Source organism: Eptatretus burgeri, chromosome 14 (genome assembly GCF_056783735.1).
Source record: "Eptatretus burgeri isolate ZD-2024b chromosome 14, Ebu_testis_v1, whole genome shotgun sequence".
NCBI lineage: Eukaryota > Metazoa > Chordata > Myxini > Myxiniformes > Myxinidae > Eptatretus > Eptatretus burgeri.
Window position 1 is genome coordinate 67758821 of NC_140974.1, and position 14733 is coordinate 67773553.

The 14733-nt window shown below is 42.7% G+C and overlaps 1 protein-coding gene across 1 annotated transcript in view; it reads left to right on the forward strand.

Moving 5' to 3' along the window:
- LOC147013518 (galectin-4-like) overlaps positions 1–14203 on the forward strand; it is a 49826-nt gene extending 35623 nt beyond the window's left edge. The window contains exons 4-9 of the mRNA XM_085855376.1: positions 102–221; positions 320–388; positions 7821–7850; positions 8869–8963; positions 11923–12085; positions 13717–14203. Coding sequence (XP_085711502.1) covers positions 102–221; positions 320–388; positions 7821–7850; positions 8869–8963; positions 11923–12085; positions 13717–13878 — 639 coding nt within the window. The 3' untranslated portion in view covers positions 13879–14203. The remainder of the gene's footprint in view (positions 1–101; positions 222–319; positions 389–7820; positions 7851–8868; positions 8964–11922; positions 12086–13716) is intronic.
- The last annotated feature ends 530 nt before the right edge of the window (positions 14204–14733 follow it).

Consider the following 14733-nt stretch of genomic DNA (forward strand, 5'->3'; position numbering starts at 1 on the left):
ATATTTACAAATGTGCTTAAATTCACAACAAAATTTCACCAAATAAGATATTAATTTGAAATTATTTCAGTAACTTAAAAACAGTCTGAATTCTGTTGCAGGTTACGATCAATGACAATACATATCCCGAATTCAAACACAGGCACGACCTGCAAAACATTTGTGCAATTGAGGTCGGTGGGGTTATAAACCTCAAATACATCTCAATTGAAAACCTTCGAGTGAGTTATCGACATGACTCAACATCAAGGTATTTTTTGAGTCTCCACAACATGTTGTTTACTTTGAAGATATTTGCAATCAACTTTTGCTTTTGCAGGATGATTTTTCTGAGGAATGCCAATTACACTGTGAAGGACTGATGAACCAGGAGGAGTTCTCTCATATTGTAAGTGAATCTCACTGTTCTACACATGTTGTTAATCAAATAAATATATCAATAATTTTTCACACCAGCATATTTCTGTTTTAAATTATGTGATTGACAAATACTGTATGTCAACAAAAAAAAAGGTAGCAGAACACACCCTATTTGCATACCTATGAACAAATTGACTGCGTGTTCGTTTCTCTACCCAAAGCTAAATTCTATCAACCAAATTAATTGTCAGCTTTGTTGTTCCTGTTGGTGAAATTATTATAAAAAAAAAAAACTTAGTGTGTTAATGGCTGTGCTTTTATGGTCTGTATGCCTTCACATATCTGCTTTTGTGTCACTTGTGTTGTTGATAGTCAGACACACCTAGCCTAACAGTACTATCCATCCATTTTATTTTGCACCCTCTCGCTCTTCTCCATCCCGATCTTCACTGTGTACCCAACTGCCTCCCTCAAATCCCCCGTTCATTGTAATTTGAAAACGATCCACGTTACTCCCCACGGTTCATTTCTCTTTGCTCACGTCTCCTGATTCCACCACCTTCTCTTGCTAGCTTCATGTCTTCCCCTCTGACCGTCTACCGTTCTTCCCTATCCGTATCTTCCCTTCCCTATATCATCCGTGTGTATCCCAGTCATGCTGCAATTCTTCCTCTCCTTCATTTGACAACCTTTTCACAATCTTCTACCATACTTGCTCTGGTTTTCTCTTCTCCATTCCTGGGCAGTATGGAACATCATTCATCACAATCCATCATGTAATTACAGTGCTGCCTTGCTCAGAGCATTCTGTTCATCCCAACTGCAATGTGTATGTCCATATTGGCAACTAGAATGGTACTCGGTAGAGCGTATACCTCCACCTGGCTGAACAGTTTACATTTACTATCCCACTCATAGGACGGATCTGAATCCCAGAGCTGAACCAAAATCGAATCGGCTTGTTCTTCTCACATAACCAACTCATCCATCTAGTTTTGTCGTAACTTGTCCACAACTTTTGGAGATATCGAGCTCACAGACGCATAGACAGACAGACAAATAGGTGGAAACCATAACCTCCATCCACCTTCTGTGATGGAGGTAATAAAAAGAATAATAACAAGAAACAGAGCAATCAGAGATTGCAGACCCTCACCAGGACTTGTTTTGTGTTGTGTTTGTGAAGTTTTGTGTTGTGTGGTGTATTTTTGGTGGTATTTGTGTACTGGTGAGTTACATAATTAATAAGAGGCATAACTAGAACTGCCACTTTATAAATGCTGGCAGTGATGACTGAGTACCAAGGTCCCACTTTGATCAGACACCTGACCCTGACCCAAGATGTTTATTACTATTCAATTGAATTCAGAATGAGATTAAAATAAATTCAATTCAAATCAACTGGAAGACCAAATACTGTAGGTATAGTACTGCATTTGAGTCATCAGAAGGAACCCGAACAAGCAAAAAGCAAACATGACGTCATCAGGAGGTACCTGGATACGATTCGGGTTTCAGCTGCTACCCCTCTACCCTCAAACCTATCCAGCCACAGCCAAGTGAACCATATTCAAAAAATAAAAAAACTAAAGAAAAACAAAAGGAAGACATCAAAATACTTAAATAATTCTGGCTGCCAGACCATGTGTCAGATCAAGGTGAGTTTTTAAACATGTTTTCAATCCAGTATGGCTGCCAAACCATGTGACCTATCAATTATCTATATATTACTAAAACTCTCATCTTGTATGTATGTTCCCGAAATACAGCCAAAACGGTACAAGATATCGCAAAAATGTTCTGGCCACCTTACTCAGCATCCTCCTGCGGTGCGCAGTATCAAGTTTTGTTCAAATCGGGCAACAAAAAGATAATTAAAAATCAATTCCCGATTCAGTCAAGTACTCTCCGGGAATATTTGATCAATGCAAACAACCTCAGCGGTATAGTTCGCTGGAGCTATTTTTTTTTTAATGAGTTTTTTATCAACCGCTGTCACAACGGGAACACAACGGGTTCACAGGTCATCTAGTAGTTAAATAAAGTTGTACACCCAAGGCTTGGGGAACATTTGTGTGGTTTCCCTTCGATCTGTCCAGCCGTTTTGGAGAAGATTTTTTTTTTATAGGTTACAGGGTAAATTCAATATGGCTGCCAAACCATGCGACATATGCTGTTCGGGTTAGGTGTCCATGAGACCTATGTTGTTTGGGTTAGGTGTGAAAAATATGTGTGACCCGTTTGCTCCTCATAGAAAGGTGGTCATACGTGTAAAGTTTCGCCTCGATCTGTTCAGCCACATCAAAGAAGATTTTGAAGGTTTTTTTTCAAAACAAACAATAAGTCTGCAGAATCACGTGATCGATGACATCATTCATTTTTTTTTGTGGACCATTTTATCCCTAGATGACCCTCAAAAAATTTCATACTGATCGGATGTGGTGTTCTACATATGCAATTGTGACATCATAACGAGGGCACCTATGACGTCATTAAAAAATCACACTCATTCCTCATGAGGATGACTTATATGACAAGTTTCAATTTTTTCTTTGTGCAGTTTCAGAGAAATGGAGGTCCAAAGGTTTTCCATTTTTCCAATATGGCTGCCACACCACGTGACCTATGTTGTCGTAATTACCATTAATACATTCTACATGAGTAGTCACAATAATGGTGAAAATTTCGTCTCAATCTGACAAGCGATTGCGGAGAAAAATACGAAAGTTCTGTGCAGACAAACAAAGAGACAAACAAACGGACCCAAATGCAATACCCTCTCCTCCAGCGAGGGTAATAACCAATTGCTTCAGAAACAGTCACGAAGACAAAGGAAAATGTGATCACTCGTACGCTGCTGAGATAAAAAGTTAAAACCTCCAAGATATGGGATGAAACTTTGCCACCATGGCGCCCGTAACCAAGCATGCAGTCATACACACACACACCCGTGGAAAGCCCCTAAATTACAGATCCAAATGTACCCTTACATGTACTGTACCTGTACCTTGCAGCAACGGCCAAATGTACATCCCGATCAGGACACAAACTGCACCGTCATCAACAGTAGGGCACTAGGGAAGCGGCTTAAACACTCAAGCAAGCACTCCAATTAAATGGTTGATAAGGATGGCTGGCTTGGCAAGCGATAGCTATGTCCGAATGTCCAAACTATGTCCGAATTAGACAAATGAACACTTTTTTAAAGCAGTCGGAACTGCTGCTAAGTCCAATTCTGGAGCTTAAATTTTGTAATTCAGCTTAGTTTAAGGGATTCTCGAGGTTATGGCATGTGCGGAAATCAAATAAAGCGAAAAACGCTGGCATCGTCAGGCGTTTATATGCATTGTGATATATCCAGCGATTCATAGCTATGATGATCAGGTATTTGATAATATGAGTGACGAAAGTGAAAAATAATACTTTATCGTTAACAAATTGTTGCGGTCTGTTCCGAGTCAATTCATGGTTGAGCAGGCCAAAAAACATGGTGGGTTCAGACACCAGCGAGGTAACCTAAGATGCTCCTTAAGACCCCATTTGAAACAAGGTGGCCGAGGATGCACCTGATAAAGGATATAATTAAATATGGCCATTACTTATCTTCAAAAGGGGTGTTTTAAGTAACCCAAACACCCAATTTTCATTCATGCACTCTCTTCGAGTTCCCTTTGTATGCATGCAAAGTTTCAGGTGACAGTTTCATGGTTTTGGAGTTATTGAAGACACACACACACACACACACACACACACACACACACACACACATACACACACACACACACACACACACATATTTATTAGTATAGATGGGGAGTACTTTACATGTGCCAAGTTTCAATTTTTTCCATGAAGCAGTTTCAGAGATACAGTGGTCCAATATTTTTCCTTTTTTCCAACATGTTTGCAACACCACGTGACCTATTACATCATAATTATCATTAAAACATTCTACATGAGTAGTCACACCTGTAGTGCAACTTTCATATCAATCGGATAAGCGGTTGCAGAGAAAACAGAGAAAATTAGCATGGACGAACGTGCATACAGACGTACAGACGTACAACACAAAAACATAATGCCTACAGCGACTTCGTCAGCAGAGACATAAAAAACACACTTATTCCCCATGAGACAGGAGCCAAGTTTCAATCCATGTTGAAATTTTGTTATCAATCTGACAAGCAGTTGCAGAGAAAAGGGAATAACAAAATGCAGACACGTACGTATGTACGGTCTACGTATGCATGTACGCAACTGATTACTTAACCCAACTTTTCTTTCGCGAGTGCAGGCTAATTAAAAAATTCTCATATCCGGATTCGGATCTTCACCAAAATTGAATTGATTCTTCCTTGCTCACATCAACTTGTCCATCAAGTTTCATACAAATCCATCCAAGAGTTTTTGAGATATCCTGCTCACAGGCAGAAAGACAGACAGTCAAGGCAGGGGTGAAAACATAATGTCTGTCCACTTTCCGTGGCATTGGTAATTACGTATTTTTGGTCTGAAGGCATATCCTAGGTACTATCGCTGGGGTCTGAAGCGGCCATGTTTTTTGGCCTGCTCAACCATGCCTTGACTTGGAACCAGGCCACAACAATTTCTTAAAGATAAAGTTTTTTTTTCACTTTCCTCACTCATATTATCAAATGCCTGTTCATCATAGCTACGAATTTCTGTATACAACGCTTTTGTAAGTGCTATAGTTTTCCAATTAAGAGCTTGGAGCGGTTTGAAGCATGAATGATACGATTTTCCATGATTGACTCTCACGGACCGATTCAAGAATATCATCGAAATATTATCTCGGTTTTGAGGATCAGATATCATCTGGACTAAATAAGTGTCGAAATCAGGAGTGAAATCTGATAATTTAAAGAAATTACGATTGTTATAACTAAGCCTTACATACATATTTACTTTAAGCAAGCAAGGCTATGTTCCCTTCTTCTCCATGCATACACAAGAAAATGTTAAATTTCCAAAGCATTAAAGTTTTATTTTCCTATTGTTTGGAGAATTATATTGAGTGAACAAAAATTTAGGAATGTGCCAAAATTAATTAGCTTAATTGAGCCATATGATTTAATGCATTCATTGCTAGACCTCGCGCCCTGTGCCCCGGGGGGAGTGCCTATCCATAACGTCTGCCAGATCTGTGTCTATATTTTCGGAGGTTTTGTGAGGTGCTCTACAGGTAATCAAAGCAAATCTGGTGAAAAATGCACATTTAAAATAAAGTTCTAACGTTTGCGTACACCCCGAACCAATGTACCACATGACTCGTGCACAGATGACCAGGTAACATGGCGGATTTTCTGCAATGTTTATTTCATGGGCAATTGAACTTTGCAATGTCTCCAGGGTTGTTCTGCATTAAGCAGCAACTCTTTTGTGGATAAAGTTGTTATTTGAACGAATTCATTTTATTTCATTAAATGCTGCGTGCACGGTGAAGACGGACTTCAAAGTGAAAGGGATCCTTTATGGTATTCAGCGAGAGCCTGGCCAAATGTTCCTCATCAACCATTTAATTGGAATGCTTGCATGAGTGCTTAAGCCACTTGCTGAATGCCTTACAGTTGAGAGCGGTACCATGCTATGTCCTTCTGAGCAAATCGTTCACTCACTGTGGACACTTTTTCCACGCTACGTCATTCAGAGTGAGTTGTTCGTGCTCCATCACCCTGAGTGAGTGGTTCGTGCTCCGTCACCCTGAGCGAGTGGTTCGTGCTCCGTCACCCTGAGTGAGTTGTGAAATAACATGCGATTTCTGAGCCATTTGCCATATTAACATGTTTTCTAAACTACCGAGCCAAATTTTTTTCCACCAGTCAGTCACAAGCAGCTGTTTATAACGATTAATGTTTGTGAACATATCCATGAAATTTCTATATAAATGTAATGCTGATTTTCAGTGAAAGCCACTCAAGGTTTTAGGGTTTTGTACAGTAAGTACTGTAGTTGGAAATCACACTGACTCCAACCTGCCGATTCCCGAAAAATTGCCGATATCGGCCAAGCACAAGTGTGTGCATGTGTGCGTGTGTGTGTAGTTCATAAAGCATAACATATTCTCTCTGCTAACTCCCCTAGCCCTCTCTCTCTCTCTCTCTCTCTCTCTCTCTCTCTCTCTCTCTCTCTCTCTCTCTCTCTCTCTCTCTCTCTGTCTGTCTCTGGACATATCCTGACGGTTGGTTTGTCTGGAACGGTCTTTGTCTCTGGGCAAAGTTTTTCTCCAGACGCGTCCGGGCGGTGTTTGTCTCCCAACACGTCTAGGTGGTGTTTGTCTCCCGATGAGTCTGGGTGGTATTTATGTCCGGACGGGAGTTTGTATCTGAACAGTTTGGCTCCGGATGCATCCCGGCAGTGTTTGTCTCCAAACATGTCCAGGTGGTATTTATGTCTGGACAGGAGTTTGTCGCTGGACGTGTCTGGGTGGTATTCGTCTCTGGTCGCGTCTGGGCGGTGTTTGTCCCTGGATGCGTCCAGGCGTTGTTTGTCCTTTGATGCATCCAAGCAGTATTTTATCTCTGGACATGTCCGGACGATGTTTGTCTCCAGTGTCTCCAGACGCGTCCGGGCAGTGTTTGTCTCCAAACGCCTATGTGGCGGTGTTTGTCTCCAGATAGCTTGGCTCCGGCCTCTTCCGGGCAGTATTTATGGCTGGACAGGAGTTAGTCTCCAGACGGAGCTTGTCTCTGGATGTGTCCGGACGGGAATTTTTCTTCGGATGTGTCCGAGCAGTGTTTGTGTCTGGACGGCTTAGCTCTGGATGCTTCCGGTGGGTTTTGTCTCCAGATGTGTCTGCGTGGTGTTTGTCTCCATGCCATGTTTATAGTATGACCAGTAGAAAATGGATTTGAGGCATTATTTTGTTTCCATCTTCACTATCATTCTTTGCAGAATCATTTTGATGAAACAGTATGAATCGTAATTAACGCTCCACCGCACTTCTGCCTTCCCTTCCTCTCACCTCAAACTGTCTTCCCTTCCACCACCCCTCCTCTCTCCCCTTCCCTCCTCTCTTTTCCCCTCCATCTCTTCACTCTCCCCACTCTCTTTCCCCCTCCACCTCTTCACTCTCCCCACTCTCTCTCTCTCTCCCACCCTTCTCTCCCTCTTCCCCCTTTTTCTCCCTCCCCCCTTTAGTATTCCCATCAGCAAAGTGACAGGTGTTATTTGCTAGTTAAAGAATAAAACAGGTTGTGAAGAAAGAAAAAAAAATTGGAAAACAAATGTGTTTGGTTTGCTGCTAAGAATAAATCATGTAAATGGAGTTTTAGCGATTTAGAGCAAGCAAAGTATGGACGAGTAGGTTGAATGAACGTGCTGTTGATATAGCACAGGTATGATGGGCCATGTGGTCTCATCCTACATCAGAGTTCCTTGTCTAACTCCTTGTGTAACATTTCAGTTGATGGTTTTTATCTTTTCCACCTTATGTTTTGCAGAATGCACCAGTTCTACTTGCCCTCAATAGTGTGAGTAAGAAATACAAACATGACCTTGTGGTCTTAAAAGTAACATCCTTAAACAATGTAGTTAATCTTGGTGGCTGAAGTATCGTTTGAACTTTGTGGAATACATAATCCTTGTTGCACAATTTTAACTCCCGTAAAATGACATTTCGTTTATGTCTCACGAGGCATGCAATTCAGCATTGCCATTATATTTTTCCAATTCCTCCACAACACTTTCTGGGCCAGTCAATACTTGACTTTCGAAATGACGTAATCTGCCCCAGATTGCTCGCCATGCAGGTACACAATGAAGTCCACAATGAAGGCAGCCTGGATGTGTATCAAGCGTGCGAGAGAAGGATTGTAGCATGAAACGGCTCACAGCGCTTTTAAAGAAGCCAAAGCCAAAAATACTTGGAAATGTACCTGAGAGAAAGGGGTATGCCTCTGCACAATGAAGGATTTGGAGAACTTCCTGATCAATTCATGAAAACGTTGGTATCTTACAGTCCGTAGTGCAAAACCTCTCTTCCATGTGGGCCTGTGAAAGACCTGAAGGTTCGTAGATGGGCGAGTTCTGACCAAACCTACGTGCTTCTTAACACCGATGGGAAGGTCATATTGGAGCTTGTCAACTCACAGGATAAGTTCAAAATGATGAAATTTATGATTAATCATGTTTGGGAGGAGGGGGATGGGTATAAGAGAATGGGTTGTGGTGGGCGGAGTGGGAGTTGTATGGGTTGTGAGTGCTGTTATAAATATATATTTTTGTTTGGTACCAGATCCACAAGAAAATTGTACTAGATTTTTGCATCTATTAGTGAAAGGGGAAGCGTGCGTGCGTGTGTGTGTGTGTGTTATCCATTGCAGCCATGAGCTAAATGTATTAACAGGAAATGATATGAACTTGACACCTCTCATCCACGCTGTTAGGGTTAGTCACTGTTAGGGTTAGTGATGATGTCAGTCACTGTCAGAGACGCTTGCTTTGGAAGTTCAAATACACCTCACGCGCATATTATGATTTGTTTTTCAGTTTGTGCTGGAACCAGCTCTACATTCAACTATTACTGGAGGGATGACCGGTCGAAAGATTTTCGTTAAAGGAATGCCATTGGAAGGGCACCCACGGTTTGTCTCCATCCTAACACGACTCGGGAGATACCATTGAACTGAACGAGAAATGGACACAATTTATTTTCCATTGTTCCACAACATTTTGCTTATTTGTGCTTACAAAGCTAGACGTTTAAAGTTCAGTAGAATCTGCTCTTCGTTTGTGCTGCCATTGAGCGTTGGTTATACTTTGATAGTTCATCGACTCAAAGTCAAGCCCGTTGTTGGTGTTAACCCCCAAAAAAAGTAATTTCTCCTTAAGTCTCATGACGATACCTAAATATGGAGATGCAGACACCGTATTCACATACAAACCCAAACTCTTCATTCTACCACATCTCTAAAATCCCCCAAAATGGATACACTCATGAGTCCAGTGAAGCTAAGCACCTGGGGGTGTGTTCCGTTGGCAAGCAGCTCGCTTACCGCTTGCCAAGCAGCTTGCCTGATCGCTTTCTCCACTTGCAAAGTGACTAGGCAAGCGGCTTGCAAAGCGGTTGATACGGACGGTCTACCAATCGGCCATCTTTGATCAGATCACAAAAAAAGGTGAGGTGCACGTGTGTGCCATCATGTACTGTGCTTGTGCCACGTTTGAACAAAATCGGACCATGCATGTCTGAGAAATGGTTGGGGACACATTGAAGTAACAAAATGGCCGCCAGACGGCCATCTTGGATGTAATCTCGAAAAAATGACGTGCATATGTAAACCATAATTCTTTTATCTGCGTTTCAAGTTTGAACAACATTGGTAAATGCAGGTCCGATAAATGGTTGAGGACGTGTTCAACAGCAGGGTTTTAAAAATTAAAATGGCCGCCAGTTGACCATCTTGGATCTGATCTCGATAAAATGACGTGCATATGTAAGCCATCATTCATTATCTGTGGCCAAGTTTGAACAAGATCGATAAATGCATGTCTGAGAAACGTTTGAGGACATGTTCGATATGGGGGGGGGGGGGTTTACAACTAAAATGGCCGCGTCTACCAGTCACCCATCTTCGACCAGATCACAGAATCAAGTGAGGTGGTCATGTACGTCATCATGTACTGTGCTTGTGTTAAGCTTGAACAAAATTGGACAATGTATGTCTGAGAAATGGTTGGGGACACATTCAAGTCACAAAATGGCCGCCAGTCGGCCATCTTGGATCTGATATCGAAACAAAATGACGTTCCTATGTAAGCCACCCTTCATTATATGTGTGCTAAGTTTGAACGACATCGATAAATGCATGCCTGAGAAATGGTTGAGGACGTGTTCGACGCCAGGTATTTTTTTACAACTAAAATGGCCGCCAGTCGGCCAGGTACAAATAAAACCAGTCCATACATGTCCGAGATATGGTTGCGGATGCATGCACACACGCACGCACACGTGCACACACGCAGGCACGGACACGAAAATCGAGACCAAATCCATAAGCCCCCATTTTGGACTCAGTCAAACGGGAGATAATAATAATTCAGACTAACTGTTCAGCTCATAGTGGAAGTGAACAGTTAGCCTGAATTGGGGGATGGTAACAAAATCGAGTTTGCCTTCCGAGAGAGTACCGTCTGGTTGGGGTCATGAAAGAAAAGTAGCTGAAAGGTCAGGTGTGGTGAGAGCAGATGTGAAGTGATAGAAAACTGCAAGTCCACCAACCCGTCTGCCATTTTCGAGGCCTCGCAATTATTCAGCCTCTTGTTGGGTAACCCCAATTAGCCTCAGGGTCTCAATTTCCACCCCTTTGAAGGGGTGCAAGGTGACAGACAGTGGTACCGACCACAGATCAGGACATCCATCCTCCACGCTTTCAAGCACCATCTATAGTTCGTTTCTGTCATGTGTACATCAAAAGTTATAAAAGTCGGAAGTTGCAAAAAGGACTTGATGGACACCCTGTACATACGGAAGTAACCAGAAATATCTCTAGAACCCATAGCGATCTTCAGCCACAGGTTAAAGTCTAACTACAACATTATAACTTGTTACCTTTTCACATAACTCAACTTTTACACCACAACAAACACTACACAGTCATATATAACAAAACATTCGTTCCATAACGAATCACAGCCCTCCAAGCATTGCAGTGTAACTATAGCAAGTTATAGCTGACGTCACAATTCCCACTTCCGAGAAGCCATTACAGAGTAGAGAGCAAGTGATCATGAGCAAGTAAAAGAGAATCCGCAGTGCGACATCGAATGCGAGTAGTAAAATGGCTTGTAAGGACACAGACGTGTCTGAAACGTCGAAATAAGTGAAACCACGTGATGTGGACACTCTAAATCCCATTGTGAAGACCAAGTAATGAGACAAAATTCGACCACTGATTGGAGCAAGAAAAACGACGTATTGTCCCTATTTGGTCGGTTTAAACACCCAAACACGGTTGACTGTTTACCATTGTGCTGGTCACGGTCAGATGAACATCTCTATTGTTTACACTGGTTGTCACCTCCAGGTTGGCGGTGTCTGCACATGCACGAATGTGTGACGTCATTGTAAAACCTCCCATGCACCACCTGATAAACTCTCGCTAATAATTTGTGATAGTTTGCAGGTAGTACAGTACAGTTCTTGCAACTTCCAACAATTAAATAACCCTACAGGATTGTAATCTTAGATCTTTTTACCTGTTTTTTTCAAATGTAACATTCACAGTACACTATAGGCAAGCAAAGTGCAGATCCCAACCAGAACAAGCATCCCCTCGCGTCAATACCAGGTGTACGGCAGAGTTGTAATTCCGACAGGTCAATAATGAGGATCGTTGTCATTTGTGTGTCCATCAAACGATCCTTCGCTGGGGAAAAGGACCCAAACATGATTCACAATGATCGTTTGCTCTTGCAAGTGAATTATTACTGTTCTTATATGTATATACACCGTATCAGTACAGTATTCGTATTCCGACAGGTGATCTTCCCACATGCGTAAAACAATGGCCATTTCCCTTCCTTCTTTTTCCCTTCACTCAGTTTCTTTGTGGCATTCAAAGAAGCAGATGGCGATGACATTTTATTTCAGTTCAACGTGGACTTTGATGAGCAGCAGTGCAACATAAACTCGTATGAATCGGGTTCCTGGAAAGAACGGATGGAGATTAAAGATCAACCGTTTGAATACGATAAGCAGTTTATGGTGAGTTTTCCTGAACCTGGCTGTGTTCTGTTTTCCACCATATAACATACTAGCAGGGGCACTCGGTGTTGCCCGGTGGGTACCCGATGTTGCCCGGTGGGTACCCGGTGTTGCCGGGTGGGTACCTGATGTTGCCCGGTGTTGCCAGGTGGGTACCTGATGTTGCCCGGTGGGTACCCGGTGTTGCCCGGTGGGTACCCGGTGTTGCCGGGTGGGTACCCTGTGTTGCGGGGTGGGTACCTGATGTTGCCCGGTGGGTACCCGGTTTTGCCCGATGGGTACCCAATGTTGCCCGGTGTTGCCAGGTGGGTACCCTGTGTTGCCAGGTGGGTACCTGATGTTGCCCGGTGGGTACCTGGTGTTGCCCGGTGGGTACCCAGTGTTGCCAGGTGGGTACCCTGTGTTGCGGGGTGGGAACCTGATGTTGCCCGGTGTTGCCGGGTGAGTACCCTGTGTTGCGGGGTGGGTACCTGGTGTTGCCCGGTGGGTACCCGGTGTTGCCTGGTTGGCATCCGGTGTTGCTCAGTGCTGCTCTAATCCTGTTGGCATTTTGAAGAAATCAATTTGTTCTTTGTTCTATTTTTTTGTGGGTGTCGAAAACACTTCCCTACACCCACGAAGGAATGTGATTGGGGATCATTTAATATTACTTTTCACAAAGCTACAAAGGCTTGGGCATGATTGAACGATTTAAAAAAAAAACAAAAAAAAAAATCCGAAATTTTTTTTTTTTTTTCAAATTTTTCCAAAAACATTTTTTGGTCTAAAACACTCGCCGACACTCATTGATGAACCTCTGAACGTCTGACGAAGATCTGTTCAGCCATTTCTGAGAAAAATGGTGACACACACACACACACGGCTCTCCTATGGTATAGATAACATAGCTCACCAAGCACAACCTCTGTTTGTGATAACATGGGCTCCATTTATCTGATTTGTTTGTAAAATTCTCCATTTAAGTTTACATGTAAGATAACAGAACAGTACTTTGGCAAGTTAGAATAAAAAGCACACGGTGGTCGAGAATCACCGACTGACGTCTGTAGGGCCCACAAATGTATACCAAGCATGGGCTGGCAGGACAGGTAAGAGGCTTTCTTGAAGATGACGTCACCTTTGAGCGGGTCTTGCCTGGGTTTGAATCCCGACCCAGATATAAAACTGTCATCCTGGTGTTTCACACACATGGTGATGCATCAATGTGTACCCCGTCCCTCGGATGGGCGTTAAGTCGGAAGACCTATCTGCCAACAGTCGTCGTCATTGGTGGACGCAATGATTAGATAGTCATCGGTGGACTTTCCGGCTAACTATACTTGTACACTGTCGCACGAATGAAGGAAAAGACAACCGATTGCTACCTCAAAGCATGGATGCTGTGGGAGAGCAGCTCCTACACTTTAAAACAAATGTATGATCCCAGGTGTTCACGTGTAAACAGCCATCTTCAGCTATAAATGGAAATCTATTAGATCCAGCATTGAGGGATATTCTGCATCGATTTTAACACTCCAGGTCTTGGCCTGAGAAAGCTTAACTCATTACATGTCTCATCCTGACCACGAGATTTCCTTAGTTTATGAACAGATCTTTCACTCAAACCGGTGTTGTTTCTGTTTGCCTTGCAGATGACCTTAGTGTGCGATAACGTTGAAATGGTGGTATTTCTTGAGGATATCGTGCTGACACGCTTCTGCCATCGCCATCTCCCATACAAGATGAACCTTTTGAAAATCGAGGGTGTTAAAATTCTCGCTGTGGCTCTCTTGCCAGGATATCAACCAGTGTGAGCAGGACCAAGCCAGCACTTGGTTTGCAGTTATAAAAAGATCGCATTTCCTGTCGGCCAACTTTCCTGTCCGTGTTTCGTGAAAACTTGCTTTTTGGGAATATCTTTCAGATGATGGGTTTGTGGGGTCTTTATGCTAATGGAGATTTGCCACCTTTCACTTTTCCACTGAAAAGGTATTTTCAATCCGGTTATGGGAGGACATGTTCATATGTCACCTCCTCCACAAAAACATTTCGATTATTACCGGTATATCTTTGATGTGTTCAGTTTGAGTGATGACATGCTTGATTTGAAGAATAAATTTGAGGACATGCCTGATGGTATATTTTTGGTTGCACTGAACTCAATAGCACAAGCTAAGACATTGGTATCTTGTGGATCCGAATGTGGAATGGGGTTGCAAGGAGGGTTGGGGATTGTTACCTCTGCCACCGAAGGTGGACGAGGTTGTGTTTTCACTCCTGTCTGTCTGCTTGTTTGTCTGTCTGTGAGCAGGACTTCTCAAAACGTTCTGGACGGATTCAGATCAAACTTGGTGAAAAGGTTGGGTATGTGACAAGGACGAATCAGTTCGATTTCTGTGAAAATCCAGATCCTAACACAATAACTTAAATTTTTTTTTTTTGTTAGCGATTCTTCACCTTTGAGAGATTGGGCCATAAACGATATCGAACGATATTTTTTAAAGTTCTGGACGAGTTATGACAAAACTTGGTGGATGAGGAGTATGTGACGAGAACATGCCTATTCAATTTCGGAGGTTTGGATGCAGATCTGGCCTATCAGTGGATACAAAGCGTAAACTGTTCAGCCCGGTGGAGGTACGCGCTCTACTAAATGCCGTTCTAGTTTT